The 18840-nt window shown below is 44.6% G+C and overlaps 1 protein-coding gene across 1 annotated transcript in view; it reads right to left on the bottom strand.

Annotated features, from left to right (window-relative positions):
- Positions 1-165, bottom strand: part of HIBCH (3-hydroxyisobutyryl-CoA hydrolase) — a 65419-nt gene extending 65254 nt beyond the window's left edge. The window contains exon 1 of the mRNA XM_064157825.1: positions 64-165. Within this exon, the coding sequence (XP_064013895.1) occupies positions 64-95 (32 nt within the window). The 5' untranslated portion in view covers positions 96-165. The remainder of the gene's footprint in view (positions 1-63) is intronic.
- Between the last annotated feature and the right edge of the window lie 18675 nt (positions 166-18840).

The raw sequence follows: 18840 nt of genomic DNA, 5'->3' as shown, positions 1-18840 counted from the left end.
CGGGGGGAAGTGCAGCAGAAGCTTTGCCGCTCCTCGGGACAGTCACAGCCGCCTCCCCGTTACCTGGGCAGCGGCCTCAGAACCCGGCCCGCCATGGCAGCAGCCGGCGCGGTCGATCGCCGTCACCGGGCCGGCTGAGAGCGCTGCGGGAGGGGCAGGACGCATGCGCGGGGGCGCGGGCTGCGGGGCAGGCTTGCTGGGCGGGCTGCGGGGCAGGCTTGCTGGGCGGGCTGCGGGGCAAGCTTGCTGGGCGGGCTGCGCTACGTTCGCCTGCGCGCCTCGCTGCCGGCTGCCCGACGGACCGCCGGTGGGGACACGCAGTCCCCCCGGGGTTCGCTCGAATAGTTCTTTTCGAGCCAAGTTAGCGACGAACAAAAGCAGATTAACCCGCAGGCTTCACGGAATCTGTAAGCAGGGCTGTAGGCTACTCGCTCGGTAGTTTTATGAAGGGTTTTCCTTACCGTGACAGGGTTTGGGGTGAGCGGTCCTGCTCTACATCCCGGATTAGGCCCCAGGGGTGCGTGGACGTGAGGTGAGGCTGTTCCTTCGTGGGTGAAGCAAACGGTGCCGTGCGTAACAATAATATAAACTCCAGTGGTTGATGACCAGAGGGGATCCAGAGAGAGAGCCACGTTGCCAGGTCACCTTCAGAGCTGAACTTCGTGGACTAAACCGGCGTTTTGACAACGTGCTGTTTTCAGTAGCAAAACCACTTTCTTAATTTCTCACCTCCTGTTTTTTCTTCTCATCCTTTACCCCTGCGGCCACACCTGTGCTGCCCTCTTAGCTACTCACAAAACTCACAGAATGTCAGGGGCTGGAAGTGACCTCGAAAGATCACCTAGTCCAGCTCCCCTGCCAGAGCAGCATCTCCTGTACTAGATCACGCAGGAAATGTCCAGGTGAGTTTTGAATGTCTCTAGAGAGGGAGACTCTACAACCCTCCTGGGCAGCCTGTTCCAGTGTTCTGTCACCCTCAGGGGAAAAATGCCTCCTCACGTTTACATGAAACTTTCTATGCTTCAGCTTCCACCCATTGCCCCTTGTCACTGGGCATCACAATGCAGAGCCTGCCTGGCTGAATCCTCTTGGCACTCACCCTTTACATATTTATAAATGCCCCTTGTCACTGGGCATCACCATGCAGAGCCTGCCTGGCTGAATCCTCTTGGCACTCACCCTTTACATATTTATAAATGTTGATCAGGTTATCTCTCAGTCTTCTCCTCTCCAAGCTAAAGAGCCCCAGCTTTCTCAGGCTCTCTCCAGAAGAGGGATGTTCCATTCCCTTAATCAGCTTTGTGGCCATGTGCTGGACTCTCTGAAGCAATTCTATGTCTTTCTTGAACTGGGGTGCTTAGAATTGGACACAGTACATCAGATGTGGCCTCACATCTGGAGTACTGATAGATAGGATCCTGATTTCGGTTAGAAAAGACCTTGTAAGATAATTGAGTTCAACTATTATCTAACTCTTAACAAGTCTAGTGCAAACCCAGGTCCGTCAGCCCGAGATCTATCTCTTTTAAACATCTCCAGGGATGGGGATTCAACCACCTTCCTGGGGACCCTGTTCCACTTCTGGGAAACCCTTTTAGTGAAGAATTTTCTTCCAATATCCAACCTAAACATCTCCTCTTGCCACTTGAGGCTATTTTCATCATCTCAATCAGCAAACTGAAATTAAGGATCCGCTTTAAGGTAACATCCCACCAAACCCTGTTTATCCTAGAAGGCAGATATGGGGATTAAGCAAATGGCATGGTTACAGCCCTGGTAGTAGCTACAGGCAGAACCATGAGCTTGAACAGAGTGTGTTCAGTGTAAACAGATGCAGAAATTACAACCAGAAAAACTGCCATTAAACAAAACCAAACATAAAGGCGTGTGAGAATTTATGGACATCACAATAGAAGGCTATAATACTAAATTAACTTTTATTTCAGTAGCTGTGCCAGACCTGATTTTTCTAGGCTGACGCATACCCGCATGAGACTGATACTGAAAAGTGTCATGAACCACTGAATGAGAATACAGTGCACCAGGCAGAAATGTAGCTTCATCACCTCTCAAAGTAGCAAGTTCTTAGCATTGGCTGCCTTGATTCATATTTATATTAAAAAAAAATCTTTAATCCTTGTAGCAAAATTCTTTTGCTGGAGAAAACAAAATTTAAAAATCCCATCCCTCTGAAGCACTTCTAGAGAAGTCCCCAGAGGGCAACCTTGCTCTTCATTTCAATAAATGATTCAGCCCCTGCTGAATCTGTATTCTGTATTCGTGTTTCTGTTGCAGTAACTCTCAGAGTATATTAAGTTTGGTTGTAAAAATCTTAATCAAATTAAATAGGCGGGAAGGAAAAAAAGACAGAATCTTTCTGTATTATGCAGTCTCAGTTTTTGGTCTTGTATACTGTGAATGAAACAGAGCAGGACATGAGGTGCTTTTGCAGGCATTGGGAGATTCTGTACTACAAACTAATTAATTGCAGAATTCATCAATCAATCCAGACAACTTTTACATGCAGATTACATGTTCATCAAAGATGCAGCCTATTAGTGTCTTCTCTATATATTGTTTCACAGCAAGTAGAGTGCAATTAAATCTAACCCTGCCTAAGTTACACCAAATTATCACACTTAGGATAACTGTATCTCTCATCCAGGCATAACCCAGTCAAGGGGAGTTTAATAAACAGGCAGCATTTTTGTACTTAATATCCTACATCTTAAGATCATATTTCAGACAAATATGAGCTGAACCTTTCTGTAGGGTAATCTTCCCACTAGTGTGGTGGTGGAAATGAAGAAATCAGCTTGTGGAAGTTAACCTTGTTAAGTGCAGGTGGAGGCTGTTTGAAACCTCTGCAAAGCTCTCATTAAATTCCACCTGCACATGGTGCACATGGGCAAGGCTGTGATCAGGACACGATTACACAGAGATGTCTGTTTCTAAAGTAAAGTCCAAAATAGAAGTCAGTGGTCTGATTCATCTTTCACTTGAGCTGATTTTAATCGCTTCCCTCTTCCTAGCTTCAGTACAAATTATGGTGTAGAACTTTTGTTTGTTGTCTTCCAGCTGCGTGTCTGGTTTAGAACGGTAAGGCCCGCTCATTTGTACACAGTGATGTTACAGAGAGCATTGCCTTGCCACAGACACTGATTTCTTTCCATGGTGCTGATTCGATGTATGCTACACGTTTTCCTTAAATTATTGCCCTTTTTGTTAACTATATGGTATTGAGAAGGAGCAGTGACAGAAAAAGCCTTTTGTCATGAGTCCAGTGTTCTTCATTTTAAAATGTGCTGGAGATGGTTTGACTTCACCTATATTTTTTCTGGGAATAAGGAGATAGTAGCTATTAGGAAATGGCAATTTTCTGACAGTCAGCCATGTAGTGACAGCAAGCCAGTTCAAAAAGAGCTGAGGTGTCTTCCTGGTTTTCAGTAGTTCTCCTGCACACCTATAGTTATTTTTCAAAGTGAAATAGTAAAGTTAAAATGTTTTCTAAAAAGTGAATAGAAAGCTTCTCTAAGTAGAAACAGGAAAAAAGAGTGAAAATCATAGACTCACAGAATCAGAGTTTGTTAGCAGTTGGAAGTAACCTGAAAAGATCATTGAGTCGAATCCCTCTGTCAGAGCAGGATCACCTCCATCAGGCCACACAGGAATGTATCCAGGTGGGTATCGTATCTCAAGGAGGCTTTCTGGGCAGCCTGTTCCAGGGCTCTGTTGCAAAAGTGAAAAATTTTGTCCTTAATGTTCATGTGGAACCTCCTCTGCTCCATTTGCACCTGTTGCCCACTTTCTCCTATTGTTAGACATCACTGAGCCCCTGCTCTGTCCTCCCAACACTGAAGCAACACTAGAGCAAGGAGGAGGCAGTCTTTTCTTGATGACAGGCAACAGGACTAGAGGATATGGTTACAAACTGTACTAGGGGAAGTTTAGGCTGGATATTAGGGAATATTTCTTCACTGAAATGGTCTGCCCAGGGCAGTAGTGCAGTCACTATCCCTAGAGGTCTTTAAGCAATGTGTGGACCTGGGGCTTAGGGATGTGGTTTAGTATTGACCCTTCAGTGGGTTGAAGGTTAGACTGGATGATCTTCAAGGTCTTTTCCAACTAGATATTTTCTGTGGCACTCATCCTTCACATCTTTATAACATGAATGAGGTCACCTCTCAGTCTCCTCTGCTCCAAGCTAAAGAGCCCCAGCTCCCTTAGCCTTTCTTTACAAGGCACACATTCCGCTCCCTCCATCATCTTTGTGGCCCTGTGCTGGACTCTTCCAAGCAGTTCCTTGAGCTCCTACTTGAACTGAGTGGCCCAGAACTGGACACAATATCCCAGATGCGGCCTCAGCAGGGCAGAGTTGAGGGCCAGGAGAACCTCTCTCAACCTACTAATTACAGCCCTTCTAATCCACCCCAGGACCCCAGGATGCCATTGGCCTTTTTGGCCACAAGGGCACATTGCTGGCTTATCAGCATCCTTTTGTTCACAAGGACCCCTATGCTGGTCTCCAGTAGGTCAGTCTCCAAGTTATACTGGTCCATGGAGTTGTTCTTTCCCAGCTGCAAGACTCTATGCTTGCCTTTGTTGTATTTCATTAAATTGAAAATAAGTCATATAAGTGAAATGAGGTGACCTTTAACCAGGGAGTTTATGGATTATGTTATGACCTTACTAATAGAAAAGAAGGCTGTGGGAGACTGGATATACATGGAACTCAGGCAATGTAATTGCAGTAGCCAGAAGGATAGGCAGGTTGCAATTTCGGCCCTTAGAGAATTTTCCTGGCAGTGCTTTTCAGCAGATTTGGGAAGAAAAAACAAATTGCAGACTGTAGGAGGACTTCAGAGCTGAGCAGATGTTTTCAGGTTTTGATTCTGGGTAGTTTTGGTTTCTTTTCCAGAAGCAAACGTCTAACTTCAGGATGTGGGAGCTCTTCTCCCCAAGAAGGATTCCAAGAGCAATTCTGTGTATTGTAAGCCACTTCTAGACCCCAAATTAACCTTTAATTTGTACCTCTCCCTTTGTCTTTGAGAGCTCATGGTATAGTTCATCAAGACTAGATATAAATGGTGCAATACTTTATTGTGTCCTGTTCTGCTGCATCCAGGCTGGCTGTAAATTTAATCATTTCATCTGCTGGCCTAACAGCTAGCAGCCAATTTCTCTGTGTGGGTAGTAGCTGCATCTTTGCAGTGTATGAAGGTAAGGATAAACGAGTCTGTGAAGGCTTGAAGAGCAGAATGGGAACAATTCCCAGCTAAGTGGTTATTACTCTACTGGCAAGCAATCCTTGGATTGTTTTTCCTCTGACCAAATGACAATACTCCAGAACACCTCCACTGATGACACTGGTTCAAATTTTCCTTGCAGTGTGGTCACCAAGTGCTAAAGGTGAGAGTCTTCCACTGATGTCACTGAGAGTAGAAGTAGACTTAAGTGGAAAAATGAATCTTTTTTCCACTCTGTAATATGCTAGCCTAGGGAAAGAAAGACTGAACCAGGGGAGTCACATCTGTAATGTGGAGAAGCAGGTTTTTGCCTTTGTCTGGAATATGAGTGATCTCATGGGAATAGAGTGCCTTTCCCAGGGCTTTTGGTCAAAAACTTCAGATAATGCCTCCATGAAGTCATAGATTTGGGATGAGGGCACAGCTAATGGCACACAGGAGTGAATTTCTTCTGTAAAAAGTGTGTGAAAGGGAAAAAACCCACCAAACAACGCTTCTTTTTCTTCTTTCTTACCATTTCATTTGCATCTTATCAGTGGGGAACTAGCAGTGTTTGGAAAAGGATGAAAGCAAATCCATAATGGAACTGTGCTAGTGAAGTAATTTCCATTTTCTTCCGGCCTCCGAGGGCACTGCAGGGAAAGTGTGGGGGTGGCTGGGTGCTGCTGCAGACGCTGGGGTGGTGATGAGGGCGGGAGAGAGGCCCCAGGCAAGGTCTCTCCACCAGTGGGTTCTTCCCCTCCCACCACGCCGGCTTAGACTCACCCCTGGTACTCCATCCACCCTGGCAACACCCCCTTAGGTTAGACAGGACCCTGGGCAAGCACCCTCCTACGTCTTTCTTCCCTGCCGCCACAAGCAATCTGTCACTCCTCCCCTCGAACCACCCTCCACCCACGTACCAGCCCAGAGCTGTAAGGAACGCCCTCTTCCCTCCCCCCTTCCCTCCCCACGGCTCTGTTCTTTCTGGTGGGTGGAAAATGTTTTCTTCCAGAGATCTGGTCACCCCTGAGTTTGGCTTTGAGACCCAAGCTCTTGGATATCCTTTTAGGGCCACAGCTTGGAGAGCAATGCTTGCAGCTCTATTGTGTTAGTTTTTCATTTGCATATAATTGCACATGTGCGGGTGGGAAGGGGCTATTTGCTTCCCACTTGCTTCGATATGCCTCCCTTCCTAAGAGAACTGCTTCCTTCCCTTCCTGCTCCCGGCCTCCCACGCATCCAGCGATGAGAAATGCTGCAGAAAACTGACCAGCTACCAACCCGCCCACCTGAGGAGGAGGAGCACCAGCAGCAGCAGCAGCACATTTCTCTCTCAGCTTTTTAAACACAGTTAAAAAGAGCTGTAGTGTGGGTGGAAATCGCTGTAGGGAGTGTGTGTGGGAATGGGGCCAGAAGAAAGTGAATTTCTCTTGGTAGGACAGTTAACTTCTAGTGGACCAGAAAAATCCCCCAAGGATATCTTACTGCTGAGGGTGTTTTTGGATGTATAATTGGTTTTTAAGGTTTTGAGTTCCTCAGGTCTGGAAAGAATGAAACTGAGTTTCTTTGTCCCGGGTAGGCAGCCAGTGCTTTGCTCAGGAAAGCTTGCTTAGCAAGCCGTGGGTTTTTTTTCTTTCATCTGCTCAGCAAATGATGGTTTATTGCATCCTGTTGTGCCATCACATCTCTCGTTCTCCTCACGATGCATAGTGCTTGATTCTGTGAGAGCCAGAGCTGCCTGTATGTAGGAAGAGAAGGAGGCATGTGGTTGTCACAAAGTGTAGCTATGTATTTTATAATACTGTTGATGTTGGACTTCTTGAAATAGCTCTATCCCAGAATATCAGTTAATTCAAGTTTTACTCTAAATTTGTGCTTCTATGAGAGATTAAATTCAAGCTTATTTATGTGGAAAATGATGTTACTTGAGGTGCATTGCTTGTATTATATGAAAATAGCAGCGAAACTAGTACAGGAAAACAGAACTTGTAAGACAAGTGGCATAGAGTGCAAAGTGCTGCTGCTGCTGTTGCTTATGCAATCTCACAGACAGACTCCCAGAACCAAGGGTACAGAACAGCTTTCAGGTCCTGATTTGGTTTGTCTTAGCTGTCTGGAATACAGGTTTTACAATATGTAATCCCAATGCTGTCCTAATTTGAGATAGGTACAGCATTCTTCTCAATCCAAAACTGCCTAGAATTTTATTTTGATTGGATTTCTTAGCAGCATCTGACTTTCCATGTGTATCACTGATCACAGAATCACAGAAAGGTTTGGGTTGGAAGGGACCTTAAAGATCATCTAGTTCCAACATTCTTGCCATGAGCAGGGACACCTCCTACTAGACCAGGTTGCTCAAGACGCCATCCAATGTGACTTCCAACACTTCTAGGCTTGGAGCCTCCACAACTTCTCTGGGCAACCTGTTCCAGTGCCTCACCATCCTCATCACAGGGATGATTTTCTTCCTAACATCTAATCTAAATTGAGCTTCTTCCAGTTTGAAGCTGTTACTTCTAATCCCATCACCACATGCCTTTGTAGAAAGTTCTTCTCTAGCTCTCCTGTAGGCCCCCTTGCTCCGCATATTCTTTCAAGTTGTATTCTTTAATGGTCCTGATACAGCAACATCCAATTGATGAACTGTGACTCTCATGCTTTTAAGGCATGTGATTTTCTCCTAGTGAGATGACATTTGACTGGTTTTAGCCCTGTACAGTAATTTCCTTCATAGAACAGGAGTGTGAAATCCTGTCAGGAGGCAACTTGCCTTCCAGTCGAGACTCAGCAGTTTGACAGCCTCTTAGACTAGGACCACACAGATAAAGTGCAGCAGGGAACTGGTCTCACTGACTTCAGTGCCACTGCCTCCCTTCCCAGCCTATCTCCTGTAGCTCTGGAGGCCTTACCCGAGAGCAAGAATTAAAAATGTGGGGCTTAATCCCTTCAGTGATCATCTCGGAAACAAAGGAATTTGTGAATAAGCCTAATTAACACATCTGCATGTGACACAACATAAGAATCAGCTGATTGACTTCTGTTAGAACAGGAAGAATAGAGATATAGCCTCAATGGAATTTCTTATCCTGATAATTTGGAAGTCTTAGTTCTAAATGGTGATTAATATTTTAAATGTATCCTTATAATACAGGAAGGACATCAAACTGTTGGAGTGAGTCCAGAGAAGGGCAACGTAGATGATCAGAGGGCTGAAGCACCTCTCCTATGAGGACAGGCTATGAGAGTTGGGGCTCTGCAGCCTAGAGAAGAGAGACCTTGTTAGTGGCCTTCCAGTATCTGAAGGGGGCCTACAGGAGGGCTGGGGAGGGACTATTTATGAGGTCTTGTAATAACAGGATGAGGAGTAATGGGTTTAAACTGGAAGAGCAGAGATTTAAACTAGAAGTTAGGAAGAAGTTCTTCACAGTGAGGGTGGTGAAAACTTGGAACAGGTTGCCCAGGGAGGTTATGGATGCTCCCTCCCTGGAGATGTTCAAGACTAGGTTGGATGAGGCCTTGAGTGACCTGTTTTAGTGAGAGGTGTTGCTGCCTGTGGCAGGGGGTTGGAACTAAATGATCTTTGAGGTGCCTTCTGACTTGAACCATTCTATGATTCTGTCAGCTTTCCATTGAATCTTGTGTTACTTATAATCATCATCTGGTAGCATTAGGTAGCAGCCCTGAGGATGAACAATACTCCATGTAGTAAGTTCACATCACTTGACTGATTTCCTTTTAAAACATTGTATCAATTCCTTCGGCAGCAGCATTTTGAAGCATTACTGGCTCAGTTGTGACTCTGTCTCTCATTTAACATTAGTTCAGTTAACTTTAAAGGTAGTGCTTTTCCTACCTTTTATATCAATGAATGCACATCAGATTTTAAATGCAGATTATACTCTTCTCTTGCCAACTACTCTTAGCCTGAAATTTTCCTTCTGTGATCCATTGTGATAAGAATGATATTATTCCAGAAGCAGTGATAGGGGAAAAAAAAAAAAACAACCAAAAACAAAACTACCAACAAAAGCAACCAAATATTTTGGATTGTTAAAAACCTATTTTAGGAGCTCAGCCCTGTGTATAGCATTTCCATTGGCGGCCTCCCTGTTTCATGTGTTGTTGAGCTGGAATGTCACATGCTTTGGTCTTGAGCCATCTAGTCCTGAATCCTTCCTTCTCAGAGGCTGCAGTAAACATTTTCTTACCTCACTTTGGTTTAGTCAAAATCAAAGTGAATTAAGCATAAAGGCACTTGATAGTAATTAGTAGCTTTCTGGCAGTGCAGGCATTTGAGTGGCACCAAGAGCACCTCGGATGTTTATTTTAAGAGTTTGTTGCTCCAAATTAAAGTGAGGATCTTCAGTGGGGCACTTTGGCTGACAGCATGACAGTCGGTATCTTATTAAATGGATGTGTCTGTATTCAAACCTTTCCACGTTACTCATCTGATGCCCCACACAGGTATTAATTTTCACTTGAAAAGATCTGCATTTGATTTGAAAAGTCACTATTAAGAATGTTTTTTCAAAAAAATAATCCTTATATTTTACTAAATTCTGGAGTACAAATAAAACTGTTCATAAAATAATGCCTTTGAAGAACATTGCCTAGAGCAAGAATTCATTTAATGTTACAAATGGTGCAGCTGATTGGAGAAATTAAAAGTGAGGGAGAAAAAAATAAGTAGGCAAAATAAGTCACAGAATCGCACAGAATGGTGGGGGTCAGAAGCCCCCTCTCTCCCTCCCACTAAAGCAGGATCACACCAAGCAGGTTTGCAATCTCTTCAGGGAAGAGTACTCCACAACCTCTCTGGGCACCCTCATCCAATGTTCTTTTGTCATGCTTAGATGCAACTTGCTGTGTTCTAGTATATGTGCCTATTGCCCCTTGTCCTGTTGCTGGGCACTACTGAAGAGAAGCCATCTCCATCTTCTTGACTCCCCCCTCCCCCTCCTCCTTGTATATATTGATCTGCATTGAAGACATACCCTCTCAGTCTGCTCTTTTCCAGGCTAAACAGCTTCATGTCTCTGAACCTGTCATGGTGATGCTCCCATTCCCTCAGCATCTTTGTAGGCTCTGCTGGACTCTCTTTGGACTCTCTTGAACAGAGGATCCCCAAAATGGAAACAGTAATTCAGATGAATTTAATCTAGAGCACAGTAGTGGGGGAGGAGAACCTCCCTTGACCTGCTGGCCAAACCTTTCTTAATGCACCCCAGGATACCACTGGATTTGTGGCAACAAGAGCACATTTCTGGCTCACAGTGAATTTTTTGTCCCCCACCACTCCTGGGTTCTTCTCTGTGGAGCTGCCTTCCATCAATCCCTAACCTGTGCTGGTGCAGGGAGTTATTCCCGCCCCAGAAGCAGAACTCTATGCTTGCCCATGTTGAACTTCATGAGGTCCCCTAATAGAGTCATTTAGGCTATTAAAACCAAACCCATCAACTCTAATTGATTGCTACTTATCTGTTCTCTGTGTGTCAGTACCAGTGACCAGCCTCCAGCTTGGGCTGTTTGTGAGAAAATGGTTGCTTGAATGCAATTCAGTTTACCAACTCTGTGTGTAATTATTAACCCAATGGGAAGGACATGCAGCAAGTCAGAAGGGAAAGTGTCTTTTGCAAAGAAATAGGATCATCCTGCAACATAAATACTTAAAATGGAAGTGACAGTGGCAGAATATTTGGTTCCTTGGACCCTCCCCATTTAGTGGATGTACTTTCCCAGGGATGCAGTGCATGGTGAAGGAAGGCAGTGGCAACCATGGCAGGGCACAATATAGACCTAAGTTACTCACAAGGAAGTATGTGGTCTCTGGTATCATTAGTTCTCACTGTGGGAAAGAACAACCCTAGGTATCAGTTTAGGTTGAGGACTGACCTGTTGGAAGAATGTGAAGGGGAAAAGGATCTGGGGGTCCTAGTGGATGGGAGGTTGACCATGAGGCAGAAGTGTGCTCTGGTGGCCAAGAAGGCCAATGCCATTCTGGGCTCTATTAGAAAGACTGTGGTTGGTAGGTCAAGAGAGGTTCTTCTGCCCCTCTACTCAGCCCTGATGAGACCACATCTGGAGTATTGTGTCCAATTCTGGGCCTCCCAGTTCAAGAAGGACATAGAACTGCTTGAGAGAGTCCAGCACAGGGACAAGAAGATGATCAAGGGAATGGAACATCTGTCTTATGGAGAGAGCCTGAGGGAGGTGAGGCTCTTTAGCTTGGAGAGGAAGAGACTGAAAGGTGACTTCATGCTTGTAAAGGGTGAGTGTCAGGAGGATGGAGCCAGGCTCTGTTGGGTGAAGCACAATGACAGGACAAGGGTAATGGGTGGAAGCTGAGGCACAGAAACTTCCATGTAAACATGAGGAGGGATTTTTTTCCCTGTGAGAGAGACAAAACGCTGGAACAGGCTGCCCACAGGGGCTGTGGAGTCTCCTCTGGAGATGTTCAAGACCTGCCTGGAGGTGATTCTGCCCTGTCATGGGAGGTTGGACTGGATGATCTTTTGAGGTGCCTCCCAGCCCCTGACATTCTGTGATTCTATAACCTCAATCTTCCTTCTGGCCCAGAGCTTGCATGATGGCTTTGGTTTTCCTGTCCAGATGTGGACAGTCCCACCTGTTCTCTCAATGTCTCTCTGTCTCTATGATAACAGAGTAGAACAGAAGTCCATGCTGCTAAGAGCATTATATGGGAATATATAGTTATTTCAGAATTAACATGCAACACAGTGTGATTTAGTCATACTTTGACACACCTCTGTCTGCCAAGAAAAATGCACTGCCTTATAGAGCTGTTGCTAAGAGCACTTCTCCAGGCTCTAGGAGTGAGAAGATGCTTTATTGTGTGGTTAGCTGCAGGAGTTAACAGCAGGGTTTCAATCTGGTAACTGCCAAGATATTAAAGCACGCAAATCTGTTACTTGAATTAAAGGCTGTGCTTCTGCTTAGGAGATGTAGTACCATGTAGAATTAGCCTGGGGCACAATTTCACAGATTTAAGATAATCTGAAAAGCCATTTTGTTGGCATTTGTGTCGTAAAAAGAAAATTAAGATGTTTTGTTTTGGCCAGCTCCAAGAAGAAACCTCTTTTGTTTGACTTAAGTGAAAATTCAACACTTTTCCAAGAAAGCACTTGAAGAAAACTTATCAAAAAATCTAGTTTCAGTCTGAAATCAGAGAATCACAGAAGACTTTATGTTGAAGGGGACATTTCAAGGTCATCTAGTCCAATCCCCCTGCCTGAACTACACCAAGTTGCTCAAAGCCCCAAGCAACCTGACCTGGAATGCTTCCAGAAATGTAATTTCTACCACCTCTCTGGGCAACTTGGGCAAAGGTTTCACCACTCTCACTGTAAAAAAAATCTTTCTTCTGTGTAATCTGGATGTGTTTAAAATTCATTTGGATGTGGTGTCTAGGGATATGGTTTAGGGCACACCTTGTAGAGTAGGGTTATTGGTTGGATTTGGTGATCCTGAGGGGCTTTTCCAACCTGAATGTTTCTGTGGCTGATTCTAGTCTGAATCTCCCTCCCTTAGTACAGGAATTCGGTTAGCACAGGACAAACAAATCCGTGCTGTATTAAAATGTATTTCAATGTTTTTGGGTTAAGAAAATGATTGAAAAGTTAAGAAAAAAAAAGCCAATATTTACAGAAGTAAAAAGACCAAACTTCATTCAGCTCCAGCAGTACAGCTTCAGGAGGTTATAAGGTTTTTCAACAAGCAGTCAGCTCTCTGCTTCACACTAACTCCTTTACTTTTGTCAGTTGCTTCCCACAAGAGCTCATAATGCTTATAGGTAATAGAATTAATTACGTGTGGCTTTGTCCCAGCATAACAACATCCAGAAGCACATCTTTCAGGAATTGAGTGGAGTTCTTTCTAGAAGGTGAAAAGATAACGTCCTCCCTAGAAGATATCTCTTCATCTTAGATCTGGAAACCTTTTGCCAAAGATTTTGGTGCCCCATGCTGTGTAACCTTTACTTTTCTTGTTCAGGAAGGGGAACTGTTTATAGGTGTGTCTTAAGCTTTCACATTTGTCTAATGTGTAGGATGTGGGCAGTATTTACCTGCCTGATTAAAAAAAAAAAAGCAACCAACCTACTGCTCAGCCTTGTTTTGAAGTGCTTCAATTCCAAGTTCAACAGTAGTTTGGTTCACTATCTCTGTGTCTTCCAGACAGGTCTGAGTTAATTAGTGGCCAACTTTCCAGTGTCCATTTCCTGCTTTGGAGCTTTTTTGTGTATAAACCATGTATTATTTGTTCAGCTGCTGTTGTCACAAGGAGATAACCCTCACCCAGCTCAGAGTCCAAAGGTTTACCAGGTATTTTTAGCTCTTGAATCAAAAGCTTAGACAGGTATTGTAAAGTAGTTCCTGCATTCTATTTTAATGATATTTGCATTGGCTTAAAAGTCAGTGCTGTTGGTTCAGGTTTTAAAATGTATTGCAGTCGGATGGCTTGAAAAGTCTTCTCCAGCATTGCTCTTTGGACTGGTATTTGATGCTTAAGTTACTGATTTAGAAGAGAAGAGAGACATTCCAGCTAGACAGGCAACCCATGTATCATGTACATTTTTTGTCTGTATACATTTTGAGTGATGCAGTTGACACACCAGATGGATGAGATGATATCCAGAGGGACCTGGACAAGCTGGAGAAGTGGGCCTCATGAGGTTCAACAAGGCCAAGTACCAAAGTCTGCATATGGGTTGGGGCAATCCCTTCTATCAATACAGACTGGGCAGTTCTGCGGAGAAGGACTTGGAGGTACCGGTGGGTGAAAAGCTGGACATGAACCAACAATGTGTGCACACAGCCTAGAAGCCAGCTGTGTCCTGGGCTGCATCCAAAGCAGTGTGGGAAGCAGGTCAAGGATGTGGATTTTGTCCCTCTGATCTGCTCTGGTGAGATCTTGGCTTGAGTATGGTGTCTGGCTCTGTGAGCCCTCAGTACAAGGAAGACACAGAACTGTTGGAGCAGGTCCAGAGAAGGTCACAAAAATGATCAAATGGCTGAAGCACCTCTGCTGTGAGGGCAGGCTGAGAGACATCCAGGGAGATCTTGTAGCCTTTCAGGACTTAAAGAGGATGATAAAAAAGCCATGGATACTCTGTTCAGGAGGGCTTTTCATGACAGGACAAGGGGTGATGGCTTGAAACTGAAAGAGGGAGGTTCAGACTAGAGACAAGAAAAAAAATTTACAGTGAAGGTGCTGAGACCCTGTCCCAAGTCGCCCAGAAAGGTGGTAGAAATCCTGTCCCTGGAACCATTCCAGGTCAGGTTGCTTGAGGCTCTGAGCAGCCTGTTCTAGTTGAGGCTGTCCCTGCTCATTGCAGGGTGGTTGGACAAGATGACATTTAAGATCCCTTCCAACCTAAATCTTTCTATGATTTTAATTTTTGCCAGTGGAAATTGTAATTAACCCTGCTTTGCAGGAGAATTTCCAAGATTAGAAGTCTTCTGAAACAGAAGGATGGCTCTGAAGGGTTATTTAGGCATCAGAAGGGCTGGTTCATAAGTGTCTTCCACCATGTTTACAGTAATTGTTTTAACTTTATAATTCCACTACAGCTCAAATAACAAACCCCTGTACTTTAGAGCCAGTGGCATTTGCACCCTTTGCAGTGATGTTACTCAGCACACACATGCTACAAAGAGATGGAACTGAGACCTTAGGATTCTTTTAACATTCCCTGCTGCCACTGCTATCAGTGGGCAAGGCTATGGAAGACACAAGGAATATCTGGGGCAAGGAAGCTGGGAAAGGGCCTGGAGAATAAATCTTACGAAGAGCTACTGAGGGAGCAGGGGCTGGTTAGTGTGAAAAAGAGGAGGCTGAGGGGAGACCTCATTGCTGTCTACAGCTACATGAAGGGACCTTGTGGAGAGGCTGCTGCTGGTCTCTTACAGGTAAATGGTGATAGAACAAGAGGGAGTGGCCTCAAGCTGCACCAGGGTAAGTTTAGATTTGACATTAGAATTTTTTTTCCTGGAAAGAATGGTCAGGCATTGGAATGGGCTGCCCAGGGAGGTGGTGGAGTCACCAACCACCTGGATGTGTTTAAAGGTTGCTTGGATATGGTGCTTGGGGATATGGTTTAAGGGTGAACTGTGTAGAGCAGGCATATTGGTTGGACTTGGTGATCCTGCAAATCTTTTCCAACCCGAATGTTCCTGTGATACCAAGGATCAGTTGCTCATAGTTTGCTCTGGCTACTCCTTCCCTCGCTAAGTGCATTGGAGTGGCTCTGGAGAACAGGAAGAATCTCAGGTTCCTAACTCCATACATCTATGAACCATTGTTCAAGGCAATGCATGAGGGTTAGTAGCACTTATTACAGGGTGACCTAGAGAACTGGAATGTCTGTGCAACAACCAGCAGCTCAAAAGTGACCTACAAAAAACAGATTTAGTGTTTTCCCAGCAGATCACAGCTCTTACAAACAAAAAGACATAAACTCAACCACAGGGAGTCAGACAGAAGGACTGTCTACTCCAGGACACCATCTTTCAAAAACAGTGATGAGGGCTGTGTGAGAAAAAGTAAGAACAGGACTCACATTCTGTCTCCAGCTTGGGGGACTCCTGAGTTGGATGTGGTGTTTTTTTTTCCTGTGTAGTAACGTGGGGATTTTTCTTCCATGCATTTCTCCACCATCCTCTGGAACCTGACAGGCTTTTAGCATCCACAGTATCTTTGGCATCACAGAATGCATCAAGTTGAAACTGGCCATCAAAGGTCATCTCATCCAACCACCCCTATGGTAAGCACAGACATCTCCAACTAGATAAGGTTGCTCAGGCCCACATCACATTTGACCTTGAATGTCTCCAGGGATGTGGCCTTGTATTGGAAATTAATAATCTGTTATGAGTTATGAATTTTATTTTCTATAGTAATATTACTTTTATCATTAATATTACAAAATTCAGGGAAATTCCCTGAGATTCTTTGGGTGTTCAGTCAACAGGAAGTAGCTGCACCAAGGGAAATTATTAACGCAGAATGAATAGTTTAAACAATCAGAACTTGGAAAATAGGAATGGTAAAATGGGGAAATTCTATCTTTGCTTATGGAGTCTTAGCATTAACTCCAGCATATGTACTCACAACGATCCGGTCTTTGAATAAGTCTCCTCTACAAAGAAGCTTTCAAAACTCATGATAATGAACCCCCTAGCCCTCAAAGCTTTGCTGGGAACAAACCCAGACTGTTTGCTCATCTGACTCCACTCCCAGACCCACAACAGGAGGAGGAGAGCAAGGGTTAAACTGGCCTGGCAGGATTTATACCCTACCAGGACAGGCCTCCACCACATCTCTGGGCCACCTGTTCCAGTGTTCCATCACTCTCATTGTGAAGAACTTCCTCCTTATGTCCAACCTAAATTTACTCTGCCCCAGTTTCAAACCAGTGCTCCTCCTCCTATCACTGCAAGCCCTTCTAAACAGTCCCTCCCCAACCTGTCTGCAGGTCTCCCTCAGAGATTGAAATGTTCCTAAAAGGTCTGCCTGGAGCTTTCTCTTCTCCAAGCTGAATAGGTCCATCTCAGCCTGTCTGGAGAGGTGCTCCAGCCCTCTGATCATCTTTTTGGCCCTACTCTGGACCCAGTCCAGCAGATCCGTGTCTGTATTGTACTAGGGGCCCCATAGCTGGACACAGCACTCCAGGTGAGGTATCACAAGAGCAGAGTAAAGTGGCAGAACCACCTCTCTCGACCTGCTAGCCATACTTCTTTTGATCTAGCCCAGGATGTCAGTGGCCTTCTGGGCTACAGGTGCACAGTCCTGGCTCATGTACAGCTTCTCATTCATCAGCACCTCTAAGTCCTTTTCTGTAGAGCTGTTCCTGTTTCCTCCTACCTTCATTTGGTGTTCCCTAATCCATGCATGAGAAGAAAAAGCAAATTAGCCTCCTTTCTCCAGTGCATGACTTTGTAAATCTATATCCCTACTAAGCTGCCTCTTTCCCTGACTGGTGAAATCTAGGCTACTTGGCTTTTCCAAGAAGAGAAATCATTCCAAACTTATAAGCACTCTTCTCTGAACCTTTTCCAACTCGAATATACTATTTTTTCAAAATGAGGAGACCATACTGATTTTTTTCCCTTTCCCTATAATTCATATGGGATCTATGTCTGAATTTCTCTCTGTGCGGAAAAAAAATCCATATATTATGCTAAAATAGAATTCTTTCTTTGCAATTGGTTTTGCACTTAACAATCTTTCTCTTTTTTTTTTTTTTTGTCCCCCCTTTGACAGTTTTGAACCTTCTGGCATTAAACAGCTAACACTACACTACTGCAATACAAGGAATCCTCAGGGAGCTTGGTTGTACCTCCTAAAGGCAGAGAAAATTTGCCCAACCCTGCCGGCAACAGACTTTTTTCTCAACTATTAATAGATGAGGGGGAAGAGAGGGGAAAGAAGAAAAGGAATTGGTAAATTAATTAAAAAAAACCCCAACTTTAGAATTGATAGTTGATGTGCTGCTTTAGGGAGGCAGAGAAAAACAAAAGAAGCGTTACACAGACAAAAACTACTCTTTTTTCTGCTTTTGTCACCTCCCTCCGTTGTGTTGTTTTCCCCTCTCTTTTCCTACCCAACCGTTTCAAAGGCATCTCCTTCCTGTGACACATCAAATTTCTGTCTGCTCCAGGTTTAGAAATAGCTGAGATGTTAAAAATAGATCACAATCTTCAGGACACAAAGGGAATGGAACTCTTGTAAAAGGTTAGCTGAAAAAAAGGTAGATGTGGATTGAGATTCAGATGTCTCACAGAGTGGAAGTACTCACTTTGAAATGCTTTATTAACTGCAGCAGAGGAGCTCATGCTCTTTGTGCAGCAGGGGGGGAACAATCAGGTGGCATCAGGTGGCACTTTTGGTCACAGTGCCAAGCAGAGAATGACATCCAGCTCCATCTCCAGGAGCTCACAGAAGAAGGCACCTGGCAGCTCCTTACTGTGAAGCTAAAACAGAACAGACAATTAAGTGTTTCAACCCTGCTGAGCCACTAAGTGGAATGTTTCACTTTGGCATTGGAATTGTTCTGGCAGTACTGATGCACTCTGAACTGGTAGCCTTGTGGGATTAAGTGCCCCCTCAGCAAGTCTACTGGCAATGCCAAGCTGTGTGGTCAACATGCTGGAGGGAAGGGATGCCATCCAGAGAAACCTTGACAGGCTTGAGAGGTGGGCCAATGCCAACTTCATGAAGCTCAACAAAGCCATGGGCAAGGTTCTGCACCTGGGTCATGGCAATGCCAAGCACAAATACAGACTAGGTGGAGAATGGATGGAAAACAACTCTGAGGAGGACTTGGGCATACTGGTGGATGAAAAGCTCAACATGAGTCAGCAATGTGTGCTCAGAGCCCAGAAACAACTGTATGTATCCTGAGCTGCATCCAAAGAAGCATAGGCAGCAGATTAAGGGAGGAGATTCTGTCCTGCTCTGCTCTGGTGAGACCCTACATGGAATACTGTGTCCAGCTCTGGAGCTCTCAGCACAAGAAGGACATAGAACTGTTAGAGTGGGTCCAGATAAGTCACCAAAATGATCAGAGGGCTGGAGCATCTCTGCTACAAAG

This window comes from Pogoniulus pusillus, chromosome 2 (genome assembly GCF_015220805.1).
Source record: "Pogoniulus pusillus isolate bPogPus1 chromosome 2, bPogPus1.pri, whole genome shotgun sequence".
In the NCBI taxonomy this organism is placed as follows: domain Eukaryota; kingdom Metazoa; phylum Chordata; class Aves; order Piciformes; family Lybiidae; genus Pogoniulus; species Pogoniulus pusillus.
The sequence above is the reverse complement of the archived record's forward strand: the minus strand, read 5'-3'. Positions and strand labels throughout refer to the sequence as shown.